This window comes from Lottia gigantea (assembly GCF_000327385.1).
Source record: "Lottia gigantea unplaced genomic scaffold LOTGIsca_192, whole genome shotgun sequence".
Lineage (NCBI taxonomy): Eukaryota > Metazoa > Mollusca > Gastropoda > Lottiidae > Lottia > Lottia gigantea.
The window spans coordinates 306,756-323,557 of record NW_008708367.1 but is presented as its reverse complement, the minus strand read 5'-3'; the positions used below and the strand labels follow the sequence as shown (position 1 = coordinate 323,557).

Here is a 16,802-nt window from a genome sequence, read left to right as displayed (position 1 = left end):
TAAGCTGATGTTTCAATCATGTTAAGAAACCATTTTTTTTGTTTAAAAAAAAATGTTTGAATTTTAAGAAATTCATGCTTATTACAAATTCCTCAATAACTTGTACCGGTTTGAAAGCATTTTCTGTATTCCTTGAACAGCTGTATAGTCACGTGATGAAGATTTTATTAGAAATATAAGAAGATATTCGATTGGATAAAATAACAGCCAATCACAGACAAGATAACATCCACGTAGACTGTCCAAAAGAAATAGAAAACATGGCGACTGCTTCACAACTATTTTCAGCATTTTTGCTGCTGTTATGTTTCACAGTATCTGAATCGGGGTACAAGAAAAAAGAGGTACAAATCCGATCTATTTGTCATTTGCCGATTTCCCTGCGAAGCCGTCTGACGATTTGACAATGCATTTAAAACGCTTTTAAAATGAGCCGGTGTGTGATAGTCTCGATTGTCAAAATTGAAGTTACGGATGATCATTCATCTATGTAGTCTTAATTGTATTGGTCACACATCTCCATCCTGACTTGAAATATGATAAAATTTGTTTCCAATTTTATTTTCAATGCAGCCCGTCGCCAGGAATGAATTGGTGCTGGGGCTCAAATTTTGTATTCAGAAAATTTGAAGAATCCAAGGCCCAGAGAACTCAGTTCTCACAATTTTGAGGTGCTAGAAACGTATCTAAATCTAGCCTATATATCTTTTTGATTTTGTATTTAAAGACACTGTAAATGAATCAATCTCTGCTGAACTAAAGAGGGTTTTGCTGGGGCTTAATTCTCACTTTCTGGTGACCAGCCCCCATGGCCCCACCCTAACTTCGGGGCTGTGTCCATGTTTAACACACTTCACAGATAGGCTGGAGTCTCATGCCCTCTTTACTGTCTTTTCTAATGCCTTTTGGTTTGGATCTTTGTTTGATCATTTCTCAAAAATTCTGTCCCGAACATTGCACCTCAGTTGCTCTTTTTGGATTCCAAACTCCTCTCTGTATAAACAAAATGTTCTTAAACAAACTAAGGTTTCTCACTGGCCTCTAGATTTAGAGGTCACAGAGAATTTTTTATCTCAGAATCCAGGACAAACCAAACTTATATTATATTACAGGACAGTCTTGGTGATAAAGTTTCTCAGCTGACAGAATGGAACAACAAGAAATCAGTGATCAGATTGACTGGGGATAAATTCAGAGAGTTGGTGAAAACGCCCCCTAAAAATTACTCTGTTATTGTCATGTTGACAGCTCTTCAGGCCAAACGACAATGTTCTGTCTGCAAGTAAGTGAGACTCCTCTTCAAAATGGCTGCATTATGCTGATGAGAAAAAAAGGGTTCAAATGTTAAATTCTTATCAACCAGTTTATGAATGGGCATTGACGACTCTCCATTATTACTTGCTCAAGCAAACAAACCTTGCTGAAGAGGGAGAAGTCAGCTACAACAAAAATTCGAGAGAACAACTCTTAACAAGTCAAGAGCAAAGCTAAAAGACAAAAACATTTTCTCTACTCCCAGCCTGATGTCTTCGTAATGAGGATAGTTTTCAAATCCTGAAGATTCGTGATAAAACTATCTATTTCTATATTTGTAGACAAGCCAATGAAGAATATATAATTGTAGCCAATTCATGGAGATATTCCCAGCAATTCTCTAATAAACTATTTTTTACAATGGTTGATTATGACGAAGGACCTGAAGTCTTTCAATCTGTAAGTTATATTCTTCCGTGTTACTGATAAATCAGCCACTTCAAATCTTATTGTCCTGTACGCGGCCTAATATTAGGAATTTTACTGTGTATGGTTCTATTTGGACAATCTCTACTTTTAAATCATAACTATGTTCATCAACAACTAATGCAATAAGCCAAAATTTCTGAATTCCGTAAGGTTTCTCATGAATGTTTTGAAGCGTGTCTCCAGAGTACAAAAATATAGGTTTATGGAAGTTTGCATGTGTATCAAAAGTTAGTGTTTCTATGACAACATTTCCATGAATATTTTCCTTTTTCAGAGAATAAAATCTCCATTTAAAAGATGGTTTCCATGGATACTACAACTTGTCTTAACTACAATTCATTTTCATGTGGGAGACCGTTGCTTATATCTGTCTTAAAATATTTTATATCATTTCTTCAAGAATTAGTTATGTACTCTGTGAACTGAAGTGGATATAATTTGTTTCTTTTCAGTTAAAAATCAACACAGCTCCTGTTTTCATGCATTTTCCAGCCAAAGGTAAAGCTAAGAAAGGAGATACCATGGACATCCACAGGTACAAATTTTATACAATTTTTATACGCCCACATGAAATGGGGGCGTATATTGCAGTCACCCATGTCCGTCTGTGTGTTTGTTATCACCCAAGGATGAACCCTATCAAAAACAAGAAAAATCAAAAAATAATTGGTATGAGTCACTGCCCTTGTTCTTAAAAACACCTTCAAGTTTTAGACTGGCCCTAGAAAGCCCAATTCTTGACAGATTTTGATGTTAGTCTGAAGGTTGAATATTTCATACTGGTGATTATTACTGTACTATCAAATATTTTTATTTAAAATCAAAGCTGTCAGTGGGCGTATATTACCTTGCCTGGCAAGCTATCTTTATATATTTTTGGAAAAGTTAGAAAATGAAAATTCAAAAATCAAAAAGGTCATAACTTATGATAATAGGACTTTGATTCAAAGAACTACATGTATCTTTACTTTGACTAGAAGACGTTCAGCACAAATAATATGACTTGGCCTAATAGCTGATGTCACTTGCAATTACGTTCTCTTAGTTACATTATGTTAGATTCCAGCAATCAGCGATGGTAATAATATCAACCAATCAGAATTCTTGGTATTGTATGTTTAAATTATCTTAAAGTTTGGGTATTCTGACAAGATGACCCTCGTTTTCTAAAAAATAAGTGTTTTGATGAGTTCTATCCTGATTTATTAAAACCTTTATTATATATCTACAGAGTTGGTTTCTCAGCTGAAAATGTTGCTAAATGGGTACAAGAGAGAACTGATATTCAGGTAGATCATTTCTTATTTTACAGTTTTTATATTATAACTCATGACAAGATGATTCTGATAATCATTATTATCATGTTAATTATAAATTACTGGTACAGTTTTTATGTTGAAAACTACATACTAATTCTGTTACCTTTGTGACCTTGGCCATTGCTTTACATAGGAGTTTGAATAAACTTCTTCACTCTTGATAGCCTATAACTTGGTTTGACTGGTCATCAAATAGCTTTCACTGCTCTCAGTTTCTCTCTTTTTTTTTTTTAATTTTCTGTCTCACAAGACCTCATCCATCCTCCCATATTATTATACAGAGATCTCAGACCTCCTCTAATTTTCTGACCCGTGTATTTTGTTATTTTCAAACTAAAAATTTGGTTTGAGGGATGGTGCCTTGTTTGTCCACACATTTCCGTTCCCGATAAAATCGTGTGGTTTAAGGAATTTCCAGATAGTTGAAACACGCCATACCATGACCGTTCCTATAGGAAATGACTCCCAAAACATCTTCCCCTATACCCCTCACATGGAAGTCTCTGGCCCCCTTGATCCTCAGCTGATAATTTCCATTTCCATTAATTCTTTTACTCCGCCCTGGAATCCTTAATTATGATTTTGTGTTATATATTACAGATCCGAGTGTTCCGACCTCCAAACTATTCAGGAACTTTGGCTCTAGCTCTCCTCTTCTCTCTAATTGGTGGACTACTCTATTTAAAACGAAATAATCTAGAGTTTTTATACAATAAAACATGCTGGGGTATTGGAGCTTTGGTAAGTTGGTTTTTTAATGCCCTTTAGACTTCAGAAAGAAAGAAACAACAATTTTATACAAGGATTTACGAGGATCCTGTTTACCAGCTGGTCCATTGTGAAAACTCTTGCTTGATCTTTTCCCTGATTTCTGTACAGCTAGGTTGACTGGAAATATTAGGCAGTTGACTGCATCCTGTCAAAACAGGGTCACGTTTTCTCGAAACGATCTCAGCACTAGGATGTCCTATGTTCTTATCTTCTAACATTGATTCTAGGACATCCTAGCGCTAAGATCTTTTTGAAAATAATTCTGAACAGAACACTATAACGCGTCTAAGAGGTAATTATAACGCTGACCAATAAAAACATTGTTTTGAATAATTGTCTGTTTTTCAGGCGGTGATATTTGCGATGACGTCTGGTCAGATGTGGAATCATATTCGAGGTCCTCCTCTGATGCACAGAAATCCCCAGTCTGGACAGATGGTAAGATATGGTTTATTATCAATAATTATAATCAATATACTGCATATTGGCAAGAAGTTTAGTGAAGACTGTCCATCCACTTAGTTTATTTCAAGATGTATATAAATTAGTTATTAACTCAAGATAAAAATAATATAAAGTGAGAGTGAGTTGATGGGTATATGATAAAGTAATAATAAAATGACAATAGAGATATTTTATGTTTTAAGTTTTCGTGTGTTTGTATTTATATGATAAATTGAATGAAGATTTTTAGGTGATTTACCCTCTCAAGAGTAACGTGTATAAAAACAAGAGTATTACTTATTGAAGCAACAGTTATCTATTGTATTTATTTCAAACACACATCTTCGCAGTCCTGATAAATTGAAAAAAGCCATTCATTTGTGGGTATTCTCAATGAAAATATCTTATGTATAGTAGGGTTATGATTTGATGTTTTGGTATTGTTTGTTTCTAGCACTATATACATGGTTCTAGTCAAGGTCAGTTCATCATGGAGACGTATATTGTAATGTTACTTAGTATCCTTTTATTATCTTTAATATATTACTCCAACTAACCTGGTATAAGGTTTTATAAGAGAAACTCTCTTATAGAAGCACTGACCTAGGTTACAAGTAGGGACTTTTGATTTCAGCATTGGAATACATCAATTTGATAGAAAATTACCTACTTCTGGAGAGATTTACAAGATAAACAAATAATTCAGAAATGTAACGCAATTGTTTCAGGGAGTTAATAAAAGGGGATCTAATCTACCATAGACCTGGTATTACTTGATAGCAGTCAAAATTAATAGTTAAAAAATATTTATCACAGAAATTGTTTTATACTTTTTGAGTTTAGATACAGTCCTAATGTTCAAAGTTCTTACTTTACACTTCAAATATGACATTTATGACAAAAGATTTGTTAAAGATATTTTAAAACCCCTGTTTCAAAAATTTTTGTGTGAAAATGAAATTCCTTGACTTTCTGCAAGACACTGCCGTAGTAGTTGGTTTTATTATCATGAACGAGGCTCACAATATGAAGGGAGACAGCAGGAAAAAACGAAGTAAGTCTAGAATTTTCTAAAGAAGCAGATTCTTTGCCTCAAAAGACCTGTTTAAGTAGCCAAGATTTTCCAGTAATTGATGTCAGTTTACAGGCTTTAAACAAACAAAATAAAAACATTCATTTTTAAAAAGGATAAAAATAAAAGTTCTGGAGAATCCTGTCAACCAGTTGATCCCGTCAACCAGTTGATCCCGTCAACCAGTTGATCCCGTCAACCAGTTGATCCTGTCAACCAGTTGATCCTGTCAACCAGTTGATCCTGTCAACCAGTTGATCCTGTCAACCAGTTGATCCTGTCAACCAGTTGATCCTGTCAACCAGTTGATCCTGTCAACCAGTTGATCCTGTCAACCAGTTGGTCCTGTCAACCAGTTGGTCCTGTCAACCAGTTGGTCCTGTCAACCAGTTGATCCTGTCACTAAACATCTTGACAATAATCTTACTAAGAAATCGACTCAGGTTCTAATGGACCCTTTTTTTTATATGACCAAACACCATAACTAGACCAAACTGCTTAATTAACTTCCTTGAGTGGCATTTATTAATTAGGGTTTAAATAACTGGACACAATTATATGGATAACAATTACTTTGATAAATAACTTGCGACGTTTCGACGATGATACTTTCATCTTTATCAAGCAATGATCTTTGTATTGCTTGATAAAGATGGAAGCATCATTGTGGAAACATCTCAAGTTATTTATTAAAGTAATTGTTATCTATATCATTGTGTTCAGTTATACTTAATAAACAATTGTTACTCTCGGTTTTTAATCACCCTTTTAAAACAAATTCAGTTTTGATAAAGTGTATACATAAAAGTAAATATCATATTTTAGAAATATTTTCTTGTATAATTTATTTATTTTCCATACTGCCACTTTAACCTAAAACTAAATAAGAGACTCTGATCTTTTAATACAAGAATCTAGTCATTGTATGTTTTTATATTTCAGTACTAGCCCTAGTTGGTTTAGGTTGTGTAGCTATATTTTTTAGTTTGTTACTGTCAGTGTTTAGATCTAAGTATCAAGGCTATCCTTACAGGTTTGTTTATATTTTTAATTCTATATTCAGTCATCCCTATCACCTCTTCTTACCCATGTCAGGCTATATGAATATCTCCTTACAAACCATGAACGTCAAACACTGGGTTGGAACACTGTCTTTTTGTGGCAGTGGAATAGCGAGGAGTTGCATTTTCGTCTGCTAGGCAATCAGATGCCATTGGTTAGAATCCTACTTAAAATAAGAAATATTCTGATGCAACAGCCAGTGCTTCTGAAAGTGTGTAATTCCTTCAAATGCTGGGTTTGAATATTGTCTTTTGTGAAAATGGACTAGCTCAGTCGGTAATTGTTGAATTACTCATCATCATCACAATGGTGATACAATACCTTAATGGCAATATTCACCTTTAATTTGATTAGATGTCCAATTTCCATGATACAAGGTGGCTACTGCAGTCAAGGTATAAGATGAAGTTTGTAATAGTTTGACATTGTGAAGATGCCTGCTCTGATAGATTATTTCTATAAAGATAAAGTAAGATTATTGAATATATGAAAGTTTTCTCTCACCTACATTTATTTTTTCTCTTTCAGTTTCCTATTCAAATAAATTTATAGAATGTTTCAATATAAAATGGTTTTCAACTTTTCGAGAGATGTGTGTCTAGATTTTCACAGTTTTTGTGGAACTTTCAAGTTTTTGTCAAGCTTTCATGTACTTGTGCTACTGTCATAGTTACTTGTCAAAATTTAATCTTTTTTTTTTCTCAAATCATGTCTTTAAAATAACTTCATTTGTCAAATAGTTTTTAGATGTTTTTTTTTTAACTGTCCTTTTTCCAAACATAAGAAAACATTGTTGACTTGTAATCGTACCTTCATTGAAAATCAAAATAATGGTAACACATGTTTTAGATATAAAACTTTCATCAGGACAGCTGATTTAGTATGAATATTCGTACAGTAAGAGGATTACACTGCGTAGGATTTTCTATTCAAAGATCTATTTTAATGGAATCAAATTTTGTATTTTGCCACATCTACCATTCCATTTCCAGTTCATTTGGGGGGATAATTTCAACGAAAAATTGAGCATTTAGCCTGTGTTGCTCCCATTTGAAGCAGTCTCCATTGTCATTTGGATTGAATATGTGACATGAATATTTGACAGAAATAAATAAACTAAGTACTAACGATCCGAAATGCAAAACGAAACCCGGAACATACTGGCAAAACAGCAGCTTATGAACTGTTCACGTAAGGAAGTACCGTATATCAATTATAAGTGAGTACGTATTTCATAATGGAAGTGGTGTCTACAAGAGTAAGCATACAATGCCTGAAGCCACACTGTCTAAGTATTATAAGTGACCAGAATCATCAACAATTTCATACCAGACATTCAAGATTCAAATTTGATATTTGTCAGCAGAAAGAATGTTGATGCCTTGAAATATATTTGGGTCACATTCTTGTATATAATTATATATATATTTGGGATTATTTTTATTTCAATGCAATATGCTAATTTTGTTTGTTCTGAATTTCATGTTTGTAAATTAAATTGTTAATCTTAATTCAAGTTGGATTAATTTATTTATTTCCACCCAACTTAATAAAAGAGGTATGTATGATGTGGCTATGTAAGTAAGATGTACTCCTTCTAGTCTGGAGGTCTTGTTAATATTTAATAATTTTTCAACAAAGTTTCTCCCTTGTCAGTGATGCAGTCAGTTCAGAGAGGCTGACATCTTGTTGAATTTGGGCATTAATCCAGGGCCACATAAAAAAAAACTATGTTGTTGACCTTTCCCTGATTCCACACTGCATATTGTTGGTGCCCTGCAGAAAGGGCAGGGTTGAATTATCTTGGCTATTCATATTGTTGGTGCCCTGCAGAAAGGGCAGGGTTGAATTATCTTGGCTATTCATATTGTTGGTGCCCTGCAGAAAGGGCAGGGTTGAATTATCTTGGCTATTCATATTGTTGGTGCCCTGCAGAAAGGGCAGGGTTGAATTATCTTCGCTATTCATATTGTTGGTGCCCTGCAGAAAGGGCAGGGTTGAATTATCTTGGCTATTCATTTAACTGCTTTGTGGCCTGAAGTGTATAGATAAGTCTGAAGGAAATCGCTTGCAAACCAAGTTCTGCACTTACTACAGTTACACTTCATTCATATAATTCCATTCATGAAAATAGTGAGCATCATATTCAATATACCACAGTAATAACGTCATTTGCGACAATGTTGATACAGCTTGGTCTACTGACCTACTTTCATGACGTCATGTGTAAACAAAGGAAAGATAACTTGAGTAGAACTCTTCAGCTTGGAGGTAGAAATAGTGTATGATTTTTTCCGTAGATGACAACAGATGAAAGAACGCCGCTAATTACGTAGTTAATTAATGAATAGGTGTGAAGATGACTACCATTTTTGGCTCTGTTACAGCGGAGGTGTCTGAAGACTTCGTACACAAATTTCCAACTGGTTTTGACTTTTATGCTATATTGGAAGGTGCCAGCAAAGAGACTGGAGTACTGCTCTTTTATTCCGATCAACATTATAAATTCCAGGGATTATGGATCTCGATGGGGAAAGTTTTCAGCATTCTCGCCACTTCTTTAGCATTACATGGTTCAAATTCTCTTCCAAGCTCTCAGGAATCTAAAGGCACAAGACAAAAAAAAGGAATAGTTTCTAAACGTGACCTCAAACTAGATAAAAATCTAAGCTCTATTGATGGGACTAGGACACAAGATTCAGCTAAAACAGAAATTTCAAAGACTGAAACATCAGATTCAAGTGAAATTTCAGTGAATTCTTTTATTAAAGACACAAATAATGTTAAAAATCATGGACTTTCGGCACCAATTGTGGAGAAGATTGAAAAATATCTCCATGTAAAATCAAACAATGTTCCAAATGAAAGAAATTTAAGTGATCAAAATGATTCTGAGAAAATTTCGTTGTTGAAAATTCCACCGAGAAGAAAACGAGGGAGACCTAAGAAAAATCTTACAACAGGTTTGAGTCTTGTCAAACAGAAAATGTACAAATTTACAAACTTAAAAGCAAATTTTGTTCGCAGGCCTTTAATGAAATCATCCGTTCCAAAGGACGGTGACAAAAGATTTGAAAATGAAGAAGTAAGGGAAGGAATTACTCGAAAGAAAAATGACGGTGAGTTGTCAGACTCCAGCCCTGAAGATAATTATGAATTTGAAAATGATGATGAAGAAAATGGTGAAATTGAAATAGAATCCCCTCCTGAAAAAGTCAAGAAAAAACGAGGACGTCCTAAAAATCAAGGTGTGAAATCATATTTTTGTTCTCAATGTGATTTTAGTTGTGGTAGTAATTTATCCCTTTCTGATCATAAACGTAGATTTCATAAAGCGTGCCCAGTAAAATGTGATCTTTGTTTGAAAGTTTTTCCCAATAAACGCTACATGAATCGACATAAAATATCCCATGGTAAGCCTCAACATTGTTGTGATATATGTGGAAAAGTTTATAAAATTAAAAAATCACTTGATGATCACAAAAAGACTCACGATGTAGATTATACCAAGCCATCTGTAGAGTGTCCACAATGTTCAAAAACATACGGCAACACCTACATTCTGAAATGTCACATCAAATCCGAACATTTGGGAGAAAAGAAAAGTTTCTTGTGTTCTATTTGTGGAAAAAGTTTTACAACTAAACATTCATTAAAAGAACACTCCAACGCTCATACAGGTTCGAAACCCCATATATGTGATGTTTGTGGTAAGGGTTTTAATTATGAATCTGCTTTACGTGATCACAAACACACTCACACTGAAGAGCGAAGATTCTCTTGTGTCGTTTGTAATAAACACTTTTCTCAACGATCAAGTCTTAAAATGCACATGCGTATTCATGCAGTGGAGAAGAAATTTGTGTGCTCGGATTGTGGGCGTGGGTTTACTCAGAAACAAGCGTTACAACGACATGAACGCGTGCATAAAGGATTTAAACCGTTTGTCTGTAAATTCTGTCGCAGAACATTTACTGATTCTTCCATCATTAGACGCCATTTAATTCTTGTACATAAAATTCACAAAGATTCCAATTGTTGGAGAGAGGACATAATTTGCAAAATTACGCCCACAAATTTCCGAGTTGAAAAAGTTGGGGATCCAGTGAAGGAGACTGGTAAAGAAACTGTATCAGAAGAGTCAGAAATAATCCCAGCCTTGTCGGTCTGTCCCTCAGATCAGAAAAATAATTTCCAATCAAAACTGGAATATGTGACCTATGACCCCAATTCTCATGTTTCTGTTTTCACGCACTTGACTCCCAGTCAAATTGAATCCGTGAACAATGGTGTCCCTGCTCCACAAGCTATTGATTACTCTGACAGGAGCACCAACAATCTTGTGAACTCTACAAAAGAGGAGAGAGTAGTTGAAGATTTTAACCCTCCAGTTTCAAACTCGTGGCACGATGGAATCTCATGTGATCTGAGTCAGAATTTGTCGGAAAATAATTTGACTCCTTCCAATTTACCACATTCAGGAATGGCAGCAATTCATTTAGATTCATCTTCACAGACTAAAGATTATCATCATCTTCACAGATCCATGACACCTCAGTATCTTCCCAATGCTGACCTAGACAACACTGGACGCTGTAGTAGCGTTAACTACCCAGTAGATATTCGACCTGACCTTTCAACTGACCAATCATCAACCTCGACACAATGGCCGTCAATATACGCCTATTACAGCCAGCTAGCTAGTCAGTTTGGTATGAGTTTTAATGATTATCAACAAGCTACAGGCTATACTGTTAGTTCTCAGGACACCCAGACTGATCAACATCATCATCAAACTTAAAGACTGTAAAGACTATTATTCTCAAATCTGGGCTCACAACTTCTAGAAAGCAAAGCACTTTCATTAGGGTCGCAGGTTAATCTGAAAACTTTTTGAAAAATGATATGGTTTGTGAAAGGAATGTTATCATAATATTACAAATAGAGAAGGACAAGATTGTCATGTGGTGTTAGAGCCACGCATTGCATATCTTGTTGCGGAGAAACAGGTCCAACCATCACATAGATGGATAATTTGATATCAAATATAAATGATAATGATATTAAGTAGAATGTCAGGCTTTGTTCTTACTTTGAGAGGTTGCAATCTGATTTTCTGGAATGGGGTCGCTTCCTGAGAAAGGTTGAGAACTTTGGTTCTACAACTACAGCCAAACATAGATATTTCTGTTCATCCAGGTCCAATAAAAAAAATAAACACCATCAGTCTACTTTATTTTTAGGTATATAAAAAGTAATAATCAACAAAATATAAGTTTAGTCTGTAGGCTACAGTTTTGATTCATAGTTAAAAGTCGACTGCTGGAATTTTACCCGGCAGAGCATAAATTATTTTTGTTTGACCATAGTTCATTATAAGATTAAGATTAAAATAGCCTAATGCATAAAAAAGATATTTATTTATTAAGATTGTAAGGTTTATTAGTTTCTGTTCCAGATTTATTATGAAAAATTTCCTCCCTGACTTTATATATCAGATTAAGATAGCATGAAATTATAATTCTTTCACATTTTGATGCAGCAATAATCAACTTCTGAAATTTGTTTGATTTTTTAAGAAATATTAATTTATTTAAACTGTTTTGTTTTTGATAAAAGAAATTGAAATGACTTGTTCTTTTTTCTTTATGATATAAAAGGTGTTAGTACAGAGTAATGCTTTAGCTTCTGTTTGACATCTTCACAATGTCAAGCTACCACAACCTTGACAGCAATAGCCAATATTCTTGTATCACAGAATGCAATGATTTTATTGGATCGTACACCAGTGAATACAGCCAATCAAAGCCCACAACAAAAAGTCTGTAAACACTAAGCCATAATGATAACAGACTTTTTGTGGAGACCTCTGATTGGCTGTATTTTCTGGAGTGTATAATTCAATTAAATCACTGCAATTATTAACTTCCATGACACAAGAAAGGTAGCTATTGCAGTCAAGGTATAAGACGAAGTTCATAATAGCTTGACATTGTTAAAATGCTTTTAGGGGTAAAATTAAACTCCCTTCACTTACTTACTTGATATTTTGTGTTTATTGCCTGATAATCAGAACATGATATAATACTCCATTTACTATCACCACTATCTTTCCTAGAGCCGTAGTGGCTCAGTGAGAGCTCAGTGAGTTTTAGACACTTTCTCACTAACCTGAAGGTCATAGGCATAGGTCGAGATAATACCTTCGATTTTCGAATGCAGGTAAGAGGAACTGATTTGGAAAAATTGTCGAGTCGTTCGGATGGGATAATAAACCGAGGCCCTATGTTCTACCAGGCTGGGTACGTTAAAGATCCCACAAAAGTCGTAAATTGAAAAAGAGCAGGCTAAAGCCACTGTCTTGGAAAAATTTCCCTCAATGTACCCACAGGGTGCAGAAAAGAAGGACGTAAAACACCATTCATTTTTTTTTCCGATCTTCATTAGTCCAGTAAAAGTCTAGTAAAATGGTATGTCAGATGCATTCCTAAGTTTCAATTCGATTTCCAGCTTTCGTTCAGACGGGACAAAAAGTTCTGTGTGTCACGAAAGCAATGGGAAAGACAGAAAAGGCTAGCCTGTGAGTTGTGTCAATGGTTTGAAAGTTATTTGTAGTCTGAAGTATAATTATAGAAACAAGAGTTTTCCCCCTTCAATGATAAGTTTCTACTCAGGAAATAAGAAAGGTGGCTAGTTCCTGCACGAAATCAAAATAAAAGTTTGTTACATTTGTTTGTTTGGCCTAATTGCTATTAGCCTAAAGTAATTAAAATTTGTATTAATGGATGAGGCATCATGAAAGTTTGTGAAATCAATGTCTTTGTGACCGTCAGTGCCGAAATTTCGAGCGAACATCTTGCAAAGTATGCTGATCAAGAACTTCTTCAAAGTTGCCTCAAAATTATTGGTGATAAAACGGGGGTTGAACTTTTGCACCAGGACAAAACTTATGTTAAAGGGTCCTGGATTTCTGTGGCAAGAACGAGATCCTTTCTTCAAAAATTCTTTCAAACATACAAGGGTGCTCTCCCTTCTGATAATGTTGACTCTCTGAAATGTATTGATGAGATTTTCTATGAAAATAATGGGGACCAAATAAACCAAGTGAATTCTGAAAATGATTTAGTTTTGACAGAAGTGAGCAAACAAACTTCCAAGACGAGAGTTCCAGATCCTTTGATATATTATGACAAATTTGAAGAGGATGTATACGAAAATGGGATTAGTTCTGTTGAAGATATTGACAAACAAATTGAAACTCGGCCTGATAAGATCAAGACGGAAGAAACGGATAAAACTCAGAAAAATATTGATGACAACATTGATGATGATCTTTCTGTAGATTTTAACGTACCAGATGATAATTCAGATTCTGATTATCTGCCCTTAGAAGAGCCAGTCTCCCGTCCACTCAGAAGTTCAAAGAAAGTCACGAGATCTAAACCTAAGAAAAACCCGTCCAGAAAATCTAAAATAGAACCCACAAAGAATAAGCTGAAAAAGTCTTCTGAAAATTTGACTCCTAAAAAACTTCGCAAGACTTTCACGAAAGTTGAAAAACCAAGAATTTCAGAAGTATCTACGACAGATTCTATTCTAGAACTAGAATATAGCTGCCCTGATTGCCCGTATGTCGGCAAGAAGAAAGCACTGTTAAGACAACATAAACGACGATTTCACAGAACAAAAGACTTTCCTTGTGATGTTTGTGGTCGTATTTTTGGATTCAATAAAGATTTAACAAGACATTTAAAAAGTCACCAAAAACCTCAAAATTGTTGTGACATTTGTGGGAAATTGTACAAGGGACTGAGATCATTGGCAGAACATCGAAAAACTCACGAAGAAAATTACGAAAAACCTGAATTTCAGTGTGATGTTTGTGAAAAATCATTTAGTACAAAATATGTACTGAGCTATCATGTGAAATCGGAACATCTCGGACTGAAGCGAACATATTTATGTCCAACTTGTGGGAAAAGTTTTTCTCAGAAACACTCGTATCTTCAACATGCAAATGTTCATCTCGGTATACGAAACTATAAATGTGATATGTGTGAAAAAACGTTCGCTTACGAAAAATCGTTACGCGAACATCGATTTATGCATGATAATATTCGTAGGTTTAAATGTAAACAGTGTGAAAAATCATTTCGTCAATCTTCAGCTCTGGCTATCCACGCCCGTATTCACAAAGTGGTCAAAGATTATGTGTGCTCATCATGTGGTCGAGGTTTCAGTCAAAAACAAGCACTGAAAAGACACGAACGAATACATCTAGGAGAAAAACCTTTTGTCTGTAGCTTGTGTTCAAAACATTTCACAGATTCTTCCGTTCTTAGACGTCACATGATTTTAATTCACAAAAAGGAACCAAAGAAATGGCGAGAAGATACAGTTTCGCTGGTGAAAAAAGGACATTATTTTATTGACGTTGTGAACAAAACTAGCGCCCATGTTGAAGAGACTGAAAACATTTTAGAAGAAACTGAGCCAAGTCTTGCAAATCTAGAAACTCAGGGACCAGATTTTAAACTCGAGTCTTCCATGAGAGTAAAGCCTCAGAACTTTTCTGAAGAAAAAACGTTTCAAGATGTGAATTCACCCCAAAATTCCATGATCCCTCTCTCCCATCAAGGTCACTTCCATCCTGAGGGATCTGGCAACCAGGGGACAGTCTTGTCAGTTCCAGCAATTCCAGGGCTACCTCAAAATCACATCCCTCATTCGTACAACCCCCTGGCTATGTATTCTAACCTAGACCATAATATTTACAACCTTCCAAGCTCAAGTCAATACCTCCAGTCTCAACCCATTAATTTACACACACTCGGGAACATGCCTCAACCTCACACTGGTTATTACCCCCATGAATACCCTCCTACCTTACCCCCCACCCACCATCATAATAATGTCTAGGCTTCTCTACCGTGGGGAACAAACTACACATTTTAACACTGGTTATTACCCGTCCCCCACATAACACATAAGGCCAAAATTTGTTAAATTTGTACCCCCTTCCTTAAATTCCACATATTACCTTGCGCCACCCTTAAAGTTACTAAAGTTATTATCAATCTTCCAGTTTCCCTGATAAACTCCTAGCACTATAATTTGTATTAAATTAATGGGTCCATTATATTTTTCTATGCGAAAAGTAATAAAATCTATCTTAGTTTGTTTGATCTTTTTGCTTTACCAGCTGGTGGGTTCCCTTATTTTTATTTATGAAAATGGTACTTCTTATATGAATAGAAAGTAGAGTTGTTCAAATGACTTGGAAAAATACCAGTTTGTCTCACATGTCCATAATAAATACATAATTAGCAAAATTAGAAGAGAATTACCAGCAGAATTTCAATGAGTGACGATCAAGAAAGTTCAAAAAGTCTTTTTTTGTTTATCCAGACTGTACATACATGGACATTTATTATTGTTTAAGACTATTAATTATATGCAATAAGAACATAATGATATGATTAAGAATACATGATAATTCATTAGAAACACCAATTAATCAAATGGTTTGCTTAGTTTGACACTAAAGAATAAGGAAACCAATCGTTCTTTAATCAGTAACGAGACATTATTTAGACTGTTATATCCCTATCAATTAATAATCATTATAATTCAATTGAGAAACCCTGTAAATACTAAATTAAAAACATGACAAAATTCTTGATTTCATGGGTAATTTTTATATCATAGAAGTATATTATTGCTTTGATCTGTTATTATAGATTATTGTGGGTATGTTATGCGCTGAAGGGAAACTATGTAGAAGAGATTACTACTTGTTAACGGGTACAATGGAGAAAATATAACTTTGACATATAATTGATTATGAAATTTGATAATCAAAATTATTAATTCCAGCGATGACAATTGATAATTTTTCCAGCCATACAGCCATTTTTATTATATATTTTATTTTGTTATATTTAATTAGTTTTGAGTGAAGATTTTTTTGTTTTAGTTTGATACATTATCTTCCATTATGATATTAGCATAATAGTCAAGTTATAGATATTTGTTTATATCCAAGAATGAGTTAAAATATAAACAGTCCACTAAAGTTTTAGGTAGGATACAGGGCTGGGCGTTACACTAGTATCACGATAAATACCTGGTCTAGAAATTTATATCATTAGTTATATCATCTGATTAAAAAATACCCAAATATCGCCATATTTTTGTCCAGTCTGATCATCTGCACAATTTTAACTAGTAACTTAATATTTGAAAAAGATGTTTTTTTCATGATGTTCAAGACTGGGGTCTTTTTCTGAGAGATATAATGTTTTTTCTTAAATTTAAAATTTTGTATTAAAAACCAGTAAAAACCATACTTAATAAATATCGTGATATATTAATGCTTGATATCGTGATAT

The 16,802-nt window shown here is 34.4% G+C and overlaps 2 protein-coding genes across 2 annotated transcripts; both read left to right on the top strand.

Moving 5' to 3' along the window:
* Positions 1-245: 245 nt before the first annotated feature.
* LOTGIDRAFT_239089 (hypothetical protein) lies at positions 246-7,925 on the top strand. The gene is made up of 11 exons (XM_009052946.1): positions 246-344; positions 1,113-1,282; positions 1,596-1,713; positions 2,196-2,278; positions 2,975-3,032; positions 3,663-3,803; positions 4,182-4,271; positions 4,732-4,795; positions 5,257-5,331; positions 6,292-6,382; positions 6,940-7,925. The coding sequence occupies exons 1-11, from the start codon at positions 261-263 to the stop codon at positions 6,953-6,955; spliced, it is 990 nt and encodes a 329-aa protein (XP_009051194.1). The 5' UTR covers positions 246-260; the 3' UTR covers positions 6,956-7,925.
* Positions 7,926-9,799: 1,874 nt separating this feature from the next.
* LOTGIDRAFT_143063 (hypothetical protein) lies at positions 9,800-14,760 on the top strand (the record flags this gene model as incomplete). The annotated part of the gene is made up of 2 exons (XM_009052945.1): positions 9,800-10,448; positions 14,102-14,760. Coding segments are annotated over 2 exons (1,308 nt in total), but the record flags the coding sequence as incomplete, so codon positions are not given.
* Positions 14,761-16,802: the final 2,042 nt, after the last annotated feature.

Excerpts from the sequence above, each read along its gene's own strand:
- LOTGIDRAFT_239089 (XM_009052946.1), top strand. The coding sequence starts at position 261 with ATGGCGACTGCTTCACAACTATTTTCAGCATTTTTGCTGCTGTTATGT. Across the intron at positions 1,283-1,595 it reads CGACAATGTTCTGTCTGCAA|ACAAGCCAATGAAGAATATA; the intron begins GTAAGTGAGACT and ends CTATATTTGTAG. Across the intron at positions 3,033-3,662 it reads AAGAGAGAACTGATATTCAG|ATCCGAGTGTTCCGACCTCC; the intron begins GTAGATCATTTC and ends TATATATTACAG.